The 19,531-nt window shown below is 37.4% G+C and overlaps 1 protein-coding gene across 1 annotated transcript in view; it reads left to right on the forward strand.

Moving 5' to 3' along the window:
• Positions 1-3,599, forward strand: part of HEATR4 (HEAT repeat containing 4) — a 48,255-nt gene extending 44,656 nt beyond the window's left edge. The window contains 5 exon segments of the mRNA XM_053711432.1: positions 255-410; positions 413-440; positions 1,466-1,502; positions 1,504-1,545; positions 3,435-3,599. Coding sequence (XP_053567407.1) covers positions 255-410; positions 413-440; positions 1,466-1,502; positions 1,504-1,545; positions 3,435-3,521 — 350 coding nt within the window. The 3' untranslated portion in view covers positions 3,522-3,599.
• The last annotated feature ends 15,932 nt before the right edge of the window (positions 3,600-19,531 follow it).

The following is a 19,531-nucleotide window of genomic DNA, read 5'->3' on the forward strand; positions in this document are numbered from 1 at the left end:
GGACAAACACACTTGGCCTTTTATATTAAAGGATTATAATAATACATTATACTTACTTGGAGCCATGCTATATTTATAGTTACTATAGGACATTATACTGGGGATTTACGGTCTTGCCCTAAGTCTAATAATGTAGAGAGCTCACAGATTTGAAAACAATGTATTCAGGTATTAAATACTTATATATTTATATTCTGGTGGATTATTTTGTGTATATATAAAAATAAAATGTAAATTTCTTTAATTTTACCCAGCTGTAGGCAAAATTGGACAAGTAACACCCCATCTAAAAGATCTTCTGTTGTGGGCATTAAAAAGTACAGAACAAGGAGTGCGCATGGAAACGTGTCACTGTATTGCCGCTCTACATATACGTGACACAGAAATACAACGTATGTTGCAGGATATGCTGATCTTGAGCCTCATGAGAATGTGAGGAGGTAAGAGGTCTTTTTCATGAAAATCATCTATAAAAAAATAAAATAATCATTTTTATAAGAGTATCTTATCCCAAGAAAATAAAAATATATAAAATAAAGTGCGAAAAACATAACATCATGTGATACATTTTTGCATGGTATAACTTTCTAAGTATTATTTTAAAGGGACGTTCCAGCCAAAAATTGGAATCTACATGGGTGCATTTAAGTTTTGAATAGAAACATTTTTGTAATATACATGTATTAGCAAAAATGCTTCTAGTAAAAGCTATATCTGTTTCAGAAGTGTATTTAAGTATGCACCGTGCACCAGCATTTTAAACTCAGAGAGCCTAAGGTGCTTGTACCATCTGGTAATGACTCAATTTGTTAATTGCTGACATGATACAATCCCCACTGGTGCTCTGAGCCGCTCAATATCTAGCTCTGCTTCACATGCACAGAAAAATGCTAACACTATAACAGTGGTAACGTTTACTAGAAGCATTTTTGACAGTGCATGTATATTGTAAATATGTTTCTATTCAAATAAGTAATTCATCTATGTGTATTTAAATTTTAACCGGAATATCCCTTTAATGTATAATTCATTTGCAACAAGACAAATACAGGTAGAAAACCCTTTATCCAAACTGCTTGGGACTAGAAAAGGTTTGGATTTCGGAATAGTGTGGATTTTGGAATAATTGCATCTTTAAAATGTTACAGTTGGGAGAGGGCATGGAACCAAGTGTAAACAATACCTTATGTCATTTAGGCAATATTTACATGTCATAATACAGCTTGTACATGTGACTTAAGTAGTTTTCTATCATTTTTAAATACTTTTGGTACTTACAGGCAGGGAAAATAGTAATTGTTAATAATTTTATTTAAAAAAAAAATCTAAGTGAAAAAGTTTGGATTTCATAATAAGTTTGGATTTTGGAATTCCGGATTTAGGAATTCGTAACTGTATTGTCTGTAAACCACCCAGCGTTACATTAATAAGTGGATAAAATGACATTTTGTCTTCATCTATGCAGGGTAGTGAGCCAAACAATAACGTCTTTAAACATTGAGCACAATGGGAGACCAGGAGATGATATTAAAGATCCAGCAGCAGGTAGATATGAATTGCTATTTTATATGAACATATCTTAGATTTTATGTTATACCTAGCTCAAAAAATATACAAATCTCTTAACAGTGAAAGTGATGTGTTTATATTAAAGGAACAGTATGGTGTAAAATTAATTTCACCTTAATGTGTTTCCAAATTGCTCTTTCATGTTTATTTTTGTATATAAAATAGATGCTTTCATCTTTTACGCCACAGCCTACTAATATCTAGATTACGAGTGCAGTGCAATTTTTCACATCTGCTCGCTCATTAAATTCACTAGACAGAGGCATTTTTTGCACTTCTGGTAGCGTGCGTACTGCGTATTACAAGTTTAAAGTATAAAGTTTTTGCACGGGGCACTGACCCGACGCGCGCAAGAAGCTGAACTTCAAATATTGCGGACCGTGTTCCCCCATAGACTTCAAAAGAGAGCGAAAAGTGGGAAAAAACTAACAACCATACTCGCTCACAAAACCCAATTGCGTTTAACCAAGTGCCCTTACTAGTCATGAAATAGGAATTTTTCACATTCCAATGTTTTTCACATAGCAGCATATGTTCTGTTAATTCATAAATAAATATTTCTATATATCTCTGATGTTTTTTTTGTAAAATATATATCTATATGATTATATATAGATATATACAGATATATAGGAATATCTATTTAAAAATATTTAGAACATATTCCCTTTTGTGAAGAACATTGGAATGTGTAATATTTACAGTAAATAGTTAAAAACTTTATTAAAAATTAATATTGCATATTATTTTACATGTTTTCAGCTACTTGACTGCAAAGGGTTGCAATACACTTATATATATGTCTATATTTTTTATACATAAGTACTTATCTGTTTATACAGTATGTGTGTATGTATATACTCGTGTGTATATATATATATATATATATATATAATATATATATATATATATATATATATATATATATATATATACTGTATATATACAAAAATATACACATATTAATACATATGTACATTCAAATAAACATATATTTATATACATATTTAGACATTTTGTATGTATGTATCTCAATGTTTAAGCCATTTGCAGTCCTTTTTTGTCTAACACCTGAGACCTCATATCTTTAAAACCCTTATAAACTTTATACAGTGTTATTATGAGTGTAACTGTACTTTCAATTGTATTTTTAATTTGTTTTGTGAATCTTCTTATCTTGCATAATAGTTAACCAGATCTCTGAAGTTGCACTAACCCGACTTGTGTTAAATTAATTGCGCTCAAGCAAACACATTTTACTTTAAACGCGTAATAAGTGCGCACACATAGAGCCGCAATAAAATTCTTATTGCTCGCATGCAACAGTTAGCACGTCACTCATATCCAGCCATAAAATGGGCAGCACTGCAGGGAAATAAATCTCCTTATTTTATCACTTTCTACAAAACATAAATGCTTCCTTAATGTATATCTGTCAGTATACCAAAGCCCAAAATGTAGGGCCTGATGAACAAAAACTCACCTAATGCTATTTTTTTAAAAAATTAATAAAAATCTTGGAAATGACAGAATGGAATCTAAGGATATATATATAGGGCAAGTGCCTTGTTTGCCTAGGCCAAAATATGCCCCTGATATATATATTTTAGATTCTATTCTGTCATTTGCAAGATCACATGAAACAACCTCTTATGCACTTTGAATAATTCATATACAAACACAATGCAAGTTACTTGCTGTACAATACCTATAATGTATTTATTTATTTATATATAGAAGAAGAAGAGATGTAATGTTAATTAATCTAATCTCATCTGAAGGATTCATTATGTTGTTTTTTTTAATGTTTATACACATGCAACAATGATTAAATGTTATATTTAGGGCCAGACAAACATACAAAGTTACTGTGTGTGCTGTTCCAGGTATCTAAACTATGTCAAAAGGAATTGCTGATTCCCAAAATACTGAATCTAGATGACAAACCTTAAAACAGGACAGAAGATGCAACAGAAAAGCCAAAAGACTTCCGCCTCATGCCAAAAGCTATAAGAAAAACCATGTTTCTGTTAAAGGACCAGTCAACCCAGTAGATTTGCATAATCAACAAATGCAAGATAACAAGACAATGCAATAGCACTTAGTCTGAACTTCAAATGAGTAGTAGATTTTTTTCTGACAATTTTAAAAGTTATGTCTTTTTCCACTCCCCCTGTACCATGTGACAGCCATCAGCCAATCACAATGCATACACGTACCATGTGACAGCCATCAGCCATTCACAAACGCATACACACTTATTCTTGCACATGCTCAGTAGGAGCTGGTGACTCAAAAAGTTTAAATATAAAAAGACTGTGCACATTAGTTAATGGAAGTAAATTGTAAAGTTGTTTAAAATGACATGCTCTATCTGAATAATGAAAGTTTAATTTTGATTGAGTGTCCCTTTAAGTAGAGTGGGCCAAAATGTTTATAGACACTAATACTGTAATAGATAAAATGTTGGTGCAAGAAGGATTTTTATAAGAAAGAAGTGGAAATAAAACGCAGTATGAAAATAATAAATATATATCAGCCAAATGAATTGTATATAAATCAAAGCAATGATCTGTGAGATACTTGTATGTATGTACTTGCTGAAAAGCACAACGACCAGGAAAGCAAGGAAATTAATAAAACTCTGAGATCAGGTGACAAGAGTGACATCGCTAATTACATGACATCACCAACTGCATCACTCAAAACATTTTTGAATTAGTTGTTGCTAGGCTGAAAGGTTTTAAATAAAGAGTTCAAATTCATATGGACAGAAGATTTTTGATATTTTGTTTTACATGGATGATTTATGTGTAACTATTATTATGATGTGTTCAGGTCCTCAGTACTTTCTCAAACTCTAAGGGATGATTTGGAATTTACATCATTCAAGGACTGAGTCATCTCCATTTGTTGCAGATTGTTGGACACTGAAGGCTAAGACTTTACTCATTTTGGATGATATATCACTCTGGATTTTCATTTGTTATTGGTATAGCACAGAATGTTACTATCCACTTGATTCTGTATTTTTCCTTTTTTATCGTTGTTTGATAAGTGATTGTTTTTTTTATGTTTGTTTTTTTAAAAACATCTGGAAATAAATATCTCTTGAATCAGTGAACAGCTTGGCTTGCTTTAAAAAAAATACTTAAAAGGACAAAGGGATACCTAAAGAACAAGGCAATTTGTACAATAGAAGTAATTTGGAAACATGTTTAAAATGTCACGCTCTACCTGAATCATGAAAATGAGTTTTGACTTTACTTTCTCTTAAGGTCTGCATATCTGTTCAATACTATTGGGTGTAGGTAGGGTTACCATCTCAGCCATGTTTTCCTGGACATTATGAGTTACACATGCTGCAGGGTAGCAGGGCAGAACATGTATTATGTCTCTGGACATCCCATAAATAGTGCTTATATACAGCACAATAATAACACGCTAAAAAATGCAATTTCCCGCAGGAGAGGGGAAATTAAAAGGGAACATCCGGCACTAATAGCAACATTTTTTTGAAGCGCATTACAAATCAAATTATGCAGTTTCAGTGTAATTTTCCTTGCATTCATGCCTAATTTCGCAAACAGGTATTTTTCTTTCACTTACCTTAGCTTAAAGGGACAGTCTACTTGAAAATGTTTATTGTTAAAAAGATAGGTAACCTTCTTTTAAACTAAAATAAAAAAGCTTTAAAGGAATAGTAAACACCAAAAAATTGTATTGTTTAAAAAGATAGATGAATCCTTTATTACCCATTTCCCAGTTTTTGCATAACCAAGATTATTTATTAATACACTTTTTACCTCTATGATTACCTTGTATCTAAGCCTCTGCAGACTGCTCCCTTATCTCAGTTCTTTGGACAGACTTGCAATTAGCCAATCAGTGCTGACTCATAAATAACTTCACGGGATCCAATCAGCCATAGGATGAGCTTGCATTCTGTTGGCTGATTCCAATCAGCCAATAGAATGCGGCGCTCATTCCTATTGGCTGATTGGATCAGCCAATAGGATTGAAGCTCAATTCTATTGGCAGATTGCATCAGCCAATAGGATTTCTTTCACCTTTAATTCCGATTAGCTGATAGAATTCGGGAAGAAGACTTCGTTTGAACAGGGATGCTTCACGCCGGATGTCTTGAAGATGGACCCGCTCCTCGCCGGATGATGAAGATAGAAGATGGCGTCTGGATGAAGACTTCTGCCCGTCTGGAGGACCACTTCTGCCGGCTTGGATGAGGACTTCTCCAGGCTTCGTTGAGGATGGATGTCGGCTCTTCAAAACTGTAAGTGGATCTTTAGGGGTTAGTGTTAGGTTTTTTTAAGGGTTTAATTGGGTGGGTTTTATTTTTAAGGTTTTGGGGGGGCTTTTTATGTTGATAGGGCTATTAGATTAGGTGTAATTAGTTTAAATATCTGATAATTAGTTTTTATTTTGTGTAATTTAGTGGTTTTTTTTGTAATTTAGGTAATTGTATTTAATTTAGGTAATTTATTTAATTGTAGTGTAAGGTTAGGTGTTAGTGTAACTCAGGTTAGGTTTTATTTTACAGGTAAATTTGTATTTATTTTAGCTAGGTAGTTAGTAAATAGTTAATAACTATTTAGTAACTATTCTACCTAGTTAAAATAAATACAAACTTGGCTTGTAAAATAAAAATAAACCCCTAAGATAGATACAATGTAACTATTAGTTATATTGTAGCTAGCTTAGGGTTTATTTTACAGGTAAGTATTTAGTTTTAAATAGGAATTATTTAGGTAATGATAGGAATTTTTTTATTTAGATTTCTTTTAATTATATTTAAGTTAGGGGGTGTTAGGGTTAGACTTAGGTTTAGGGGTTAATAACTTTAGTATAGTGGAGGCGACGTTAGGGGCGGCAGATTAGGGGTTAATAACTATAATGTAGTTGGGGCGATGTTAGGGACAGCAGATTAGGGGTTAATAATATTTAACTAGTGTTTGCGAGGCGGGAGAGTGCGGCGGTTTAGGGGTTAATATGTTTATTCTAGTGGCGGCGATGTCCGAAGCGGCAGAATAGGGGTTAATAATCTTATTTTAGTGTTTGCGATGCGGGGAGGGCCTTGGTTTAGGGGTTAATAGGTAGTTTATGGGTGTTAGTGTAGCTTTGTAGCGTAAAACTCATAACTACTGACTTAAGTTATGAAAAAAAGCTTGTAATATCGGTTCCATTGAAAAAAGACTTTACACAAATTGCGTAAGTTAATTTGCGGTACGGCCAAAAAAATGTGCAGGACAGCTGTACCTACAAGACTCGTAATAGCAGCGGTAATGAAAAAGCAGCGTTATGAGCCTTAACGTTACTTTTTTACTCATAACGCAAAACTCATAATCTAGCCGCATGTTTACTAATCAGCTGATTATTTCACCTGTGTTTCAGTTCAGATATCCTTAAAATCTGGCCTGTTAAGGAGGTATGAGAAGTGATTTGAAACCCCTGGGCTAGATGAAACTAAAAGACCTACAGGCTTAGATCATTCTGATACAAATTGCAACTTCATATGCCTAAGGAGCTCCCTGTTTGGCACACCTGCGAAGGCTGCAAAACTCATTTTGCAAAAGAAATATAAGAAACTCTTCAAATTTTGACTTTACAATTTCAAGTGTAGACCACCATTTGTCATAAATAAAAATGTTGCTACTTACATTGAATAACATTTTTGCATGTAATTTATGGACCTTTTGTGTGGCATAATGTCAATTTGCATTGAGTGTACCTGTTTGCATGTAAATTGTTTATATGAGTTTTTATGTGTAACACAATTCTGTTTTTTACAAAATAAATGCAATGTGCTTTTGAAATGCTTATTTTATTAACCACTCTTCTGTATGTATATATCTCACCATCATTTACAGAAATGTAGATTACACCCCTTAGAACGAGACATAGATCACAATCGGCTAGATTACGAGTTTTGCGGTATGAGTAAAAAAGCAGCGTTAAGGCTCATAACGCCGTTTTTTCACTACCACTGGTATTACAAATCTTGCAGGTTTAGGGGCACCGCACACTTTTTTGGCTGTAACGCAAATTAACTTACGCAATTTGCGTAAAGTCTTTTTTCAATGGACTTCCATAGCGCCGATATTACAAGCTTTTTCTGGGAGGCCAAAAAGTGAGCAGTACAGCCTATCCCGCAAGATCTAACGCAATCTAACTAGTCAGTAGTTATGAGTTTTACTCTACAAAGCTGTAGCATAAACTCATAACTAAAGTGTTAAAAAGTACACTAACACCCATAAACTACCTATTAACCCCTAAGCCGAGGCCCGACCGCATTGCAAACACTAAAATAAAAATATTAACCTCTAATCTGCCGCTGCCGGGACATCGCCGTCACTAGAATAAACATATTAACCCCTTAACCGCCGCACTCCCGCATCGCAAACACTAGTTAAATATTATTAACCCCTAATCTGCTGTCCCTAATATCGCCACAACCTACATTACAGTTATTAACCCTAATCTGCCCCCCCCCAACGTCGCCGCCACTATACTAAAGTTATTAACCCCTAAACCTAAGTCTAACCCTAACCCTAAAACCCCCTAACTTAAATATATTAATTCCTATTTAAAACTAATACCTATAAAAATAAACCCTAAGCTAGTTACAATATAACTAATAGTTACATTGTTATCTATCTTAGGGTTTATTTTTATTTTACAGGCAAGTTTGTATTTATTTTAACTAGGTAGAATAGTTTACTAAATAGTTAGTAACTATTTACTAACTACCTGGCTAAAATAAATACAAATTTACCTGTAAAATAAAACCTAACCTGAGTTACACTAACACCTAACCTTAAACTACAATTAAATAAATTACCTAAATTAAATAAAATTACCTAAATTACAAAAACAAACACTAAATTACACAAAATAAAAAAAAGACATTATCAGATGTTTAAACTAATTACACCTAATCTAATAGCCCTATCAAAATAAAAAAGCCCCCCCCCCCCCAAATGAAAAAAAAAAAACCCTAGCTTAAACTAAACTACCAATAGCCCTTAAAAGGGCCTTTGGCGGGGCAACTGCCACAAAGAAATCATCTCTTTTACCTGTAAAAAAAAATACAAACACCCCCAATAGTAAAACCCACCACCCAATCAACCAACCCCCAAATAAAATCCTAACTAAAAAAAACTAAGCTCCCCATTGCCCTGAAAAGGGCATTTGTATGGGCATTGCCCTTAACAGGGGCATTTAGCTCTTTTTTCAATTGCCCAAACCCTAAGCTAAAAATAAAACCCACCCAATAAACCCTAAAAAAGCCTAACACTTACCCCCGAAGATCCACTTACAGTTTTGAAGACCGACATCCATCCTCAACGAAGCCGGGAGAAGTCTTCATCCAAGCGGCAAGAAGTACTCAGCAAAGCCGGGAGAAGTCTTCATACAAGCCGGCAGAAGTGGTCCTTCAGATGGGCAGAAGTCTTCATCCAGACGGCATCTTCTATCTTCATCCTTCCGACGCAGAGCAGCTCCATATTCAAGACATCCGGCGCGGAGCATCCTCTTCAATCGAAGTCTTCCCGAATGAAGGTTCCTTTAAGAGATGTCATCCAAGATGGCGTCCATAGAATTCTATCAGCCAATCGGAATTTAATCAGCCAATCGGAATTTAATCAGCCAATCGGAACTAAAGGTGAAAAAATCTTTTGCAATGACCACTCTTGGACCTTAGTACATATAGGAAAGAAAATATAGCTTCTGAAATGGAATGTGACCAGTTTAATATGCTAATGTTAGTTAAAACTGGACAATCTGGTAGTCTACTAGGGGGCATCAAATAGCAGGGGTGCTGTAAAGCCCTCTAACAGCCATAAAACATTTAGGTGTCAGACACTGTAGTCCTCAGATTTTTTAATCTAGAGCAACTGCCAGTTTGGGGTTTGATTGGAATCTGTGTAGTGAGAAGTGAATAGACGTGTTTACCAATAAAAAACCCCAAAAAAACTATAACAGCCTGAGAATATATGCAGAGTGGGGGTTAGTGCAAACTCCTCTGATTAAACACATAAGCACTACGTGTTAATCAGAACTGATAGTGCAGATAATTATATAAACTAGAAAGCCTGTTAACTAATGGCATAATACAATAAACTTTTGCAGAACCATGTCAACTTCTAGAAAAAAGAGGAAAGTAAACCTTGCTCAGGAAGAGTGCAATAGAGAATGAATTAGGGAGCTTGGTTTAAATACAATGAAGGACTATAACACCATGTCTCATATAGAGACTCATCACACATGGACATATAATAGCGGAAGTTCCTTACAATGTCTAGATGAGTTCAGTTCGTTTGCGGGTTATTGAATAAACTTTAATAAAAGTGAACTCATGTGGATTAATAAATCTAGGAATAGCCTACAAGACCATCCATTTAAAGAGGATTGAGGCAATAACTTATTTAGGTATAGTACTTCATAAAAATCCGAAAAATTGGTATCGGTTGAACTTTTCACCATTATTTCTTAAAGTCATATCAGATTTGGAGTTATGGATGACATTTCCACTATCTATCACGGCCCGTGTAAATCTAATAAAGACATTCATTTTCCCTCGTCTACTTTACCCTCTTCAGAATCTTCCACTTTTTATTCTTAATAAGGATCTGCGTAGATTATATTCCTGCTGTTCCAAATTTATTTGGAACAACAGGAAACCACGTATTTCTTTAGATAGACTTATGCAATGCTTTGAAGCAGCAGGCCTTGCTTTTCCCAATTTTAAATTATATAATTGGGCTTGTCTAGCCAAAACGGCGATGGATTGGATTGTGGAGAAAGAATTAGTGTCGTCTATAGAGATGGAGACTTATATGGTTTCTCCTTGTGCCCTGAAAGCGATATTACATTGTCCTATTCATCTTTTACCAATACAGATACTCTCGCTAATTTCCATTAGAAACATTGTCGCGGCTTGGCAGAAGTGTTGTATAAGCTTGGAAGTAGATTACTCATTTTCGGTATTTTTACCGATCAGAGGAAATCCTCAATTCTCTCCCGGGCTTAAACAAATAGTTTTTAGAGAGTGGGCTGAAAAAGAGCTTAAATATATTTGTCAGATTTTGCCGCAAGATGGGCAACTAATTTCCTTTGGGATTCTTTCTCAACACTTTCAGCTACCTAGTTCCAACTTTTTTGCTTATTTACAGGTCCGTCATTTTATTAATTCATGTAAGTGGGATATGAGTGAATTGAATGCATGGTCGGATATCAATCTATGTCTTCAAAAATTTGCATTAGAAAACCCGTCCATCTCTCTTTTATATGATATTATGCTTTCTAAACAAGCATTAATCCTGTCAAATAAATTGATACTATCTTGGACTCCCTTTTTTCCTTCAATTGATTTTGGTAAAATTCAACGTAGTTTGATAAATGTAAAAAAATGTGAAATTCCTAGGAGTTGGAGAGAATCTCATCTAAAACTTATTAATAATTACTATATTTCCCCGTTAAGATTAGCTAAGTTTTATTCTACTTGCAACGGGAATTGTCCCCGATGCAACAAATCGAAGGCTGATATTTTACATATGTTCTGGTATTGCCCAAAAATTATACAACTATGGCGTAAGGTAGAATATTGGTTTAATTTACAATATAAATCAACTATTATTCTGTCACTTGATGAGATAATCTGGTTAGATGTTCCCAGTAATAGGGGCTTTTATGCTCATACTTTAAATAACATCATACTAGCTGTTAGACACCAAATTCTTAAACATTGGAAGGACACTTCAGCTCCTGGATTTTCGCAGATTTTACAAGAGATTCAAACTCAAATCATACATGAGTCAGTCCATCTAGAAACTATATCAGAAAAGAGAATAAAAATTTTCATAGCAGGCTGGCTCCCGATTATCAAAACATACCCCTTAGCAATACAAAAAGTTATTTTGATGCCATTCTTGTCTTCAAGCTCTTTTATGGACTTTGTAGCTTTAGATCTTTTCCCACATACATGGATAACTAATTATAGAGAAATATAAGGCTAAGTTTAGGGGACATAGATTTAGTCACAGACTTAAATTAGTGAGAGAGGATTTTGAGAGCTCCCTTTTCCCCTCTCCCTTTCCCTCCCCCCCCCCCTTTTTTTTTTTTTTTTTTTTTTTTTCTCTCTTTTTGGGTTGTATGTGTGTATGAATAGGTAGTATGTGGGTATGATCAATATTGTTCTAATTTGTTTTGAAAAAGGAAAAAAAAAGAAAAGAAAAAGCCAACATTTTGTACAAATTATGCTATTTGAGAGTACATTTTTTCCAGCTAATCAATGTATCTATCAAAAATGTATTTTTCGTTTGTTTGTTTTATGCTTTTCTATTGCTGTTACACCTGACCCTGCAGGGTATGTAAAGGTGGGATCTTTATTGGATTGTACTCTGTGTTGGAAATAAATAAATGTTATAAAAAAAAAAAAAAAAAAAAAAAAAATAAAAAAAAAAAAAAAATAGCGGAAGTTCCTGGCAAAGGGAATCCTTAGTCAAACTACAGGAAATGTTTAGCCGATATCAGCCCTGGGATTGTGGACCAAATTCTGCGCTTTATCTCTTTGCTTAACAGAGGCAAGCCAGGGCACTTTAATGATGCAGGGTTGTGGAAGTAGAGGCCCCAGTGGTATCGACATAAAATATATTGTCATGATCCTCCCGTTCATCGCCGTGTCGCAGCGGCTCCCGGATCTTCTCTGTGTGAATGACGTCACGTTGCTTATCAACGTGACGCGTCCTCTGACACTCCCTCTGATGACGTCGCCGCTCCTGCCTTTAAACCACGGCGGGAGATCTTACTCGGGGCCCGTTTGTTTGATTACCCTGGCGTTGTGAGTACTATTTTTGAACCTGTCTGTCTTTGCTTCTGATTCTGGATACCGACTACTGCCTGCCTGACCTAGCTTATGCCTAATCCCTACTACTGATGCCTGGATACCGACTACTGCCTGCCTGACCTTGTTTTTGCCTTATCCCTTCTACTGATGCCTGGATACTGACTCTTGCCTGCCTGACCTCGCTTTGCCTAGTCCCTTTATCTATCTCTGGATATATATATTGCCTTTGCCTGTCAGCTTCAGTCTTGTCCTGCTACAGCCTTGCCTTAAGTAAGCTTAATCTTTTGTTTGTTGCAAACCTACTTAAAGGGACATTTTCTTTTACAAACTGCTAAAAAGAACTTTATCTTTGTTTGTTGCAAATCTGCTTAAAAGACATTTACTTTTTCAAACTGCTATAAAGGATCTTTATTTTTTGTTTGTTACAAACCTGCTTAAAGGGACATTTACTTTTACAAACTGCAAAAGAGAACTTTGTCTTTTTATTTGTTGAAGACCTGTTTAAAGGGACATTTACTTTTACAAGCTACAAAAGAGAACTTTGCCTTCTTGTTTGTTGCAAAACCTGCTTAAAGGGACGTTTACTTCTACAAATTGCTAAGTGAACTTTTATCATTTGTTTGATTCACATCTTCTAAAAGGAACGCAACTCTTTTGTGGCTATTCTGCTTAAAGGAACAATTATTATTTTTTGTACCTATCATATTTGTTTCCTGAGTGGGTCACGTCCTGGTTATTTCTCAGTGTGCTAGCGTGTGTTCTATTTTTCACGCTAGCAGTTGGGTTAAACCCCGGACTGATTCCTAAACGGCTGACATTACAAACGGGCCATAAATGGACCCCACTGAATTATCCATGGCCGTGGCTCACCAGGGACAACTACTGGGATCTCATGCTACCCACTTGCAATCCCTGGATTCTAAGCTGGATCAAATAACTGCTTTATTACAAAGTTTGGTTCCTCCCGCACCTTCCAATCCTATTCCTAATGAGGCATTACCTCCTTTGATCCCAAACAACCAGTCTCAAGTACAACTGAGTCCCAGGATACCTCTTCCGGATAAAATGATGGGAATCCTGAAGACTGTAGGGGTTTTCTGAATCAGTGCCGTCTCCATTTCCGAAATAGCCCTACTCTCTTTGCTACTCCCTCTTCGAGAATTACATTCCTTATTTCCTTAATGAAAGGAAAAGCTTTGGCTTGGGTATCACCTTTGCTAGAAAAGAATGATCCTATACTTTTGGATGTAGATGCATTTCTCTCTGTATTTTCAAATGTATTTGATAAACCTGGAAGATCTTCCGCTGCTGAGGCGACTCTCTTAGATTTACGACAAGGAAGTCAACCGGTTTCTCAATACGCTATTGAGTTCCGCACACTTGCCTCTGAAACTACTTGGAATCAGGGAGCACTTAGAGCCGCTTTTCGTAAAGGACTTTCTGAGCGTCTCAAGGATGAATTGGTGTATCGGGAACTCCCAGAATCCTTGGAAGCCTTAATAAATCTTTGTATCAGTCTCGACGCCAGATTTCGTGAACGCCAACAAGAAAGGGATAGAACACAGAGGTCATCAACTCGAACTCCTTTTCGTTTGGCTCCTTGTTTTTCTAATCCAGTCACTCCTGTCTCTCCTAGTGGGAAGCATAAAATTAACAGAGACTGAACGCTTGAGAAGACGTTCTCTTGGCCTGTGTTTGTACTGTGGCCTTAAAGGGCATTTATTAAGGGATTGTCCTACCAGGCCAGTAAAAGCCAGGGCTTAACTTTTGTCCAGGGAACTGAGTTAAGCCAAAAAAGTTGTCATTCCCTATACAAGAAACTCTTTGTTCCAGTAACCCTTCAAGTTGGACATAGTAAGATACATACCCAAGCTCTTGTTGACTCTGGTGCGGGAGGTGTGTTCATTGACTCCACATTTGTCTCTACTCACGCTATACCCTTACTAAAGAAAAAGTATTCTGTTTCTGTCTCTATGGTTAGTGGAGATCCTTTGGGTTCCGGATTCATTCAGTTTGCTACTAAACCTTTACTTCTTACTGTTGGAATACTTCATTCTGAGACGATTTGTTTTGACGTCATTTCTACTCCTCAATTTCCCATCATTTTGGGACTTCCCTGGCTCCAAGTACATAATCCTATTTTTTCTTGGACTTTTGGTGAACTCACCTCTTGGGGCTCAACATGCCAGACTAAATGTCTTCAAAAGATCACTAAGTTACCACTCACTATCGCTCTCACAATCGAAACTCCGGACTCTCTACCTATGCCTTATCATGATTTTGTGGATGTTTTCTCCAAGAAGGAAGCTGAACGTCTTCCTCCTCACCGTCCTTTTGATTGCCCCATTGATCTTCTTCCTGGGGCTACTTACCCTCGAGGCAAGACATATCCACTTTCTAGACCTGAAAACGTGGCTTTGGAAGAATATATTAAAAACAATCTGGCTAGAGGATTTATTCAACCCTCCTCTTCTCCTGTAGGGGCTGGTTTCTTTTTTGTAGGAAAGAAGGATGGCGGACTACGACCCTGTATTGATTACAGAGGACTAAATCAAATTACCATCAAGAACAGTTATCCTCTACCCCTTATTCCTGAACTGTTTACTTATCTTCAAGGATCCACCATATTTACCAAACTTGATCTACGTGGTGCATACAATCTTATCCGTATACGCAAGGGAGATGAACGGAAGACTGCTTTTAACACTCGATTTGGGCATTACGAGTATCTGGTCATGCCTTTTGGGCTATGTAATGCTCCTGCGGTTTTTCAACATTTTGTGAACGAGATTTTTCGTGATTTTTTGAATATCTTTGTCATCATATACCTTGACGATATCCTGATTTTTTCTCAAAATCACCAAGATAATGTGCACCACGTCAGGAGAGTACTTCAACGTTTAAGAGATTACCATCTGTTTGCTAAGCTGGAGAAATGTTCATTCCATCAAAAATCCATACCCTTTCTGGGTTATGTAATATCTGAATCTGGATTTGAAATGGATCCTACTAAACTTTCTGCCATTTTGGATTGGCCTAGACCTGATTCTCTGAAGGCTCTGCAACGTTTTCTGGGCTTCGCCAACTATTACAGGAAGTTCATCAAAGATTTTGCTACTATTACTTCTCCTCTTACTTCTCTCACTAGAAAGCGGCAAAATTGTAAAGAATGGCCTCCTGAGGCTATTGAAGCTTTTGAGTCTCTCAAAGAAGCTTTTTCTTCTGCACCTATTCTCCGTCACCCGAATCCAGATTTTCAGTTCATCCTGGAAGTTGATGCTTCCTCTGTTGCTGCTGGAGTTGTTCTTTCCCAACGAATTCCTGATACTGGAAAAATTCATCCTGTTGGATTCTTCTCTAAAAAGTTCACTCCTTCTGAATGTAACTATGACGTAGGCAATAAAGAGTTGCTTGCCATTAAAATGGCCCTGGACGAATGGAGGCATTGGCTGGAGGGTACCTCTTTGCCGTTTACCATACTCACAGATCATAAAAACCTTCTTTATCTCCAAACGGCCAAACGATTGAATTCCAGGCAAGCACGTTGGTCTTTATTCTTCTCCCGGTTTCACTACAATTTGTCCTATATACCCGGTTCTAAAAACATTAAAGCAGACGCCCTTTCCAGACAATTTCAAGATACCCCAATTCCTGAGTCTGGTACCATTCTCCAACCTCATGAAGTCATAGCCCAGTTATCAACTTCCTGGTTACAAGATTTACAGTCTGCTCAAAAGAATCTTCCTTTGTCCTGTAAACCTCCTGATGGTCTACTCTTTGTTCCTGAACGCCTTCGTTCCAAGATCCTATTTTGGGCTCATGATAGTCCCCTCTCTGGACATCCTGGCATTAGTAACACCGCTCGAAATCTCAAACAACATGTCTGGTGGCCCACTCTCTCTCAAGATGTTAAAGATTATGTCTCAGTATGCACACAATGTGCCACTAACAAGTCTCCTCGTCAACTTCCTTCTGGTTTGCTCCAACCGTTGCCCATACCTCATCAGCCTTGGACTCATGTATCCATGGACTTTATCACTGACCTTCCTTTTTCAGCTGGAAACAACACTATTTGGGTGGTGGTCGACAGGTTCACTAAGACTGCGCATTTTGTTCCCTTACCCGGCTTACCGTCTGCCAAAAGACTTTCTGAACTTTTTATTTTGCATATTGTGAGAATACATGGATTTCCTCTGGATATCGTTTCAGATAGAGGGGTACAGTTTGTTTCCCGATTCTGGAGATCACTTTGTAAACACTTTGGAACAACAATTTCTCTGTCTACTTCACATCATCCACAGTCTAATGGCCAGACTGAAAGGGTAAACCAGTGTCTTGAAACATATCTTAGACATTATGTGGATCATTTTCACTCTAACTGGTCCTCTTATCTCCCATTAGCTGAATTGACTCATAACGCCCGGTATAATTCCTCCCTTCAGACCTCTCCTTTTCATGCGGCCTACGGATACCAACCCAGAACATTTCCTTTGCATACTTCTTCCACAGAAAATCCTGCTTGTGATCTTTCTGCCCGAAGATTAACTCGTCATTGGCGGAGAATACATCATATTCTTTCTGTGGCTTCCAAGCGTTACAAGTTCTATTCAGATCTTCGACGGAAGAAGGCTCCCAAGTACCGTCCTGGTGACAAAGTTTGGATTTCTTCCCGTTATCTTCGCCTAAAACAACCTTCTAACAAACTGGGACCACGATATGTGGGTCCTTTCCGAATACTGGGTCAAGTGTGTTCCACTGCTTACCGGGTGGCTTTACCCAAGACTTTCAAAGTCCATCCTGTATTCCACGTGTCTCTTCTGAAACCTATGTTGTCTAACAGGTATTCTAAACCTATTTCCAAGCCTCCACCTCTTTTTGTTCATGGACATCCTGAGTTTGAGGTCAGCCACATTCTAGATTCCAAACTCCGTGGCAAGAAATTGTATTATCTCATTCATTGGAAAGGTTATCCAGTCACGGAACGATCCTGGGAGCCGGCTCATCAAGTGAATGCTCCTACCTTGATAAAGGCCTTCCATAAGTCTCACCCTGCTAGACCTGGTCCTGTCCCCCGGAGGGGTCCTTGAGGAGGGGGGGTCATGATCCTCCCGTTCATCGCCGTGTCGCAGCGGCTCCTGGATCTTCTCTGTGTGAATGACGTCACGTTGCTTAGCAACGTGACGCGTCCTCTGACACTCCCTCTGATGACGTCGCCGCTCCTGCCTTTAAACCACGGCGGGAGATCTTACTCGGGGCCCGTTTGTTTGATTACCCTGGCGTTGTGAGTACTATTTTTGAACCTGTCTGTCTTTGCTTCTGATTCTGGATACCGACTACTGCCTGCCTGACCTAGCTTATGCCTAATCCCTACTACTGATGCCTGGATACCGACTACTGCCTGCCTGACCTTGTTTTTGCCTTATCCCTTCTACTGATGCCTGGATACTGACTCTTGCCTGCCTGACCTCGCTTTTGCCTAGTCCCTTTATCTATCTCTGGATATATATATTGCCTTTGCCTGTCAGCTTCAGTCTTGTCCTGCTACAGCCTTGCCTTAAGTAAGCTTAATCTTTTGTTTGTTGCAAACCTACTTAAAGGGACATTTTCTTTTACAAACTGCTAAAAAGAACTTTATCTTTGTTTGTTGCAAATCTGCTTAAAAGACATTTACTTTTTCAAACTGCTATAAAGGATCTTTATTTTTTGTTTATTACAAACCTGCTTAAAGGGACATTTACTTTTACAAACTGCAAAAGAGAACTTTGTCTTTTTATTTGTTGAAGACCTGTTTAAAGGGACATTTACTTTTACAAGCTACAAAAGAGAACTTTGCCTTCTTGTTTGTTGCAAAACCTGCTTAAAGGGACGTTTACTTCTACAAATTGCTAAGTGAACTTTTATCATTTGTTTGATTCACATCTTCTAAAAGGAACGCAACTCTTTTGTGGCTATTCTGCTTAAAGGAACAATTATTATTTTTTGTACCTATACAATTATTATTTTTTGTACCTATCGTATTTGTTTCCTGAGTGGGTCACGTCCTGGTTATTTCTCAGTGTGCTAGCGTGTGTTCTATTTTTCACGCTAGCAGTTGGGTTAAACCCCGGACTGATTCCTAAACGGCTGACATATATTTTGGTTGAGGTAGAAGAAGGCAGGTTATTTAAGCCTCAACCAAGAAAGCCGGCAAGATGCTGTAGTACCTTCCCCATTGGCAGTCGCCACTGATGGGTGTTGGATAAGGCCACAAGGTTGCTGAGACACTGGGATCTTAGATGTAATGGACTCCCCAAACTCTGGTGGGTGATATATTGGCTGTTAGGTGAACGAAATGGGGGGAAAATATGCAGGTATCGTCCTCACCTTTGTCAGGGTGTGCCTCCATTCTAGGCAGAGAAGTTCCCTTCCCAATTCAGTTTCTTGTTATTGTCGGTGTAGGAATGAGCTTCAATGGGGTTGAATGACGTGCCTCCCTACTTGACTGTGGATTGAACTGTCGTAATGAGGCATTAATGCTGCTGATCATCCGATATTCAAATGCCTCTAGTAAGACCTGCAGGGTCACATGGAACACCTCCATTGATGTAGCAGGAAAAAAGAAGATTTACAGCATCAAGGCTGACTGCAGAGTAATGTATTTGTCATATAGCAATAAAGGTACACAGTGTAGGAAACTGTTTCATAACCCAGTTTCTCAGGGGGTGGGGGGTATCGTGCAGTAAGCAAAGCTGACAGATTGCGTGTCTAGTAGATGGAAACGGACACCTGATACAGGAAATGGCAACACTCACCGCTTGTCTTTACTGAACGAGATATTTTATTACCGGACAATCTCTTCATCCTCCTCAATGTTCCTAGGGGTGATTTGGGTACTTTAGACAAAATTTTAAGTATATATGTTATGCGTGACCCCTAATATTGGTTATTAGAGCAAGGAGCTCCCTAGGAACACGTCTGGTCTCTTTAGTAGTTGGCCCCGTCCCCTTATATTTAAACACTCAGACACTATAAATGGATAAATCCAGTGGTTCTCTCTCACCTGGTTTAGTCAATTAATCATTGATTCTCAAATTGAGACAGCTATCTCAGATCAGTCTAATT

This window comes from Bombina bombina, chromosome 1 (genome assembly GCF_027579735.1).
Source record: "Bombina bombina isolate aBomBom1 chromosome 1, aBomBom1.pri, whole genome shotgun sequence".
Lineage (NCBI taxonomy): Eukaryota > Metazoa > Chordata > Amphibia > Anura > Bombinatoridae > Bombina > Bombina bombina.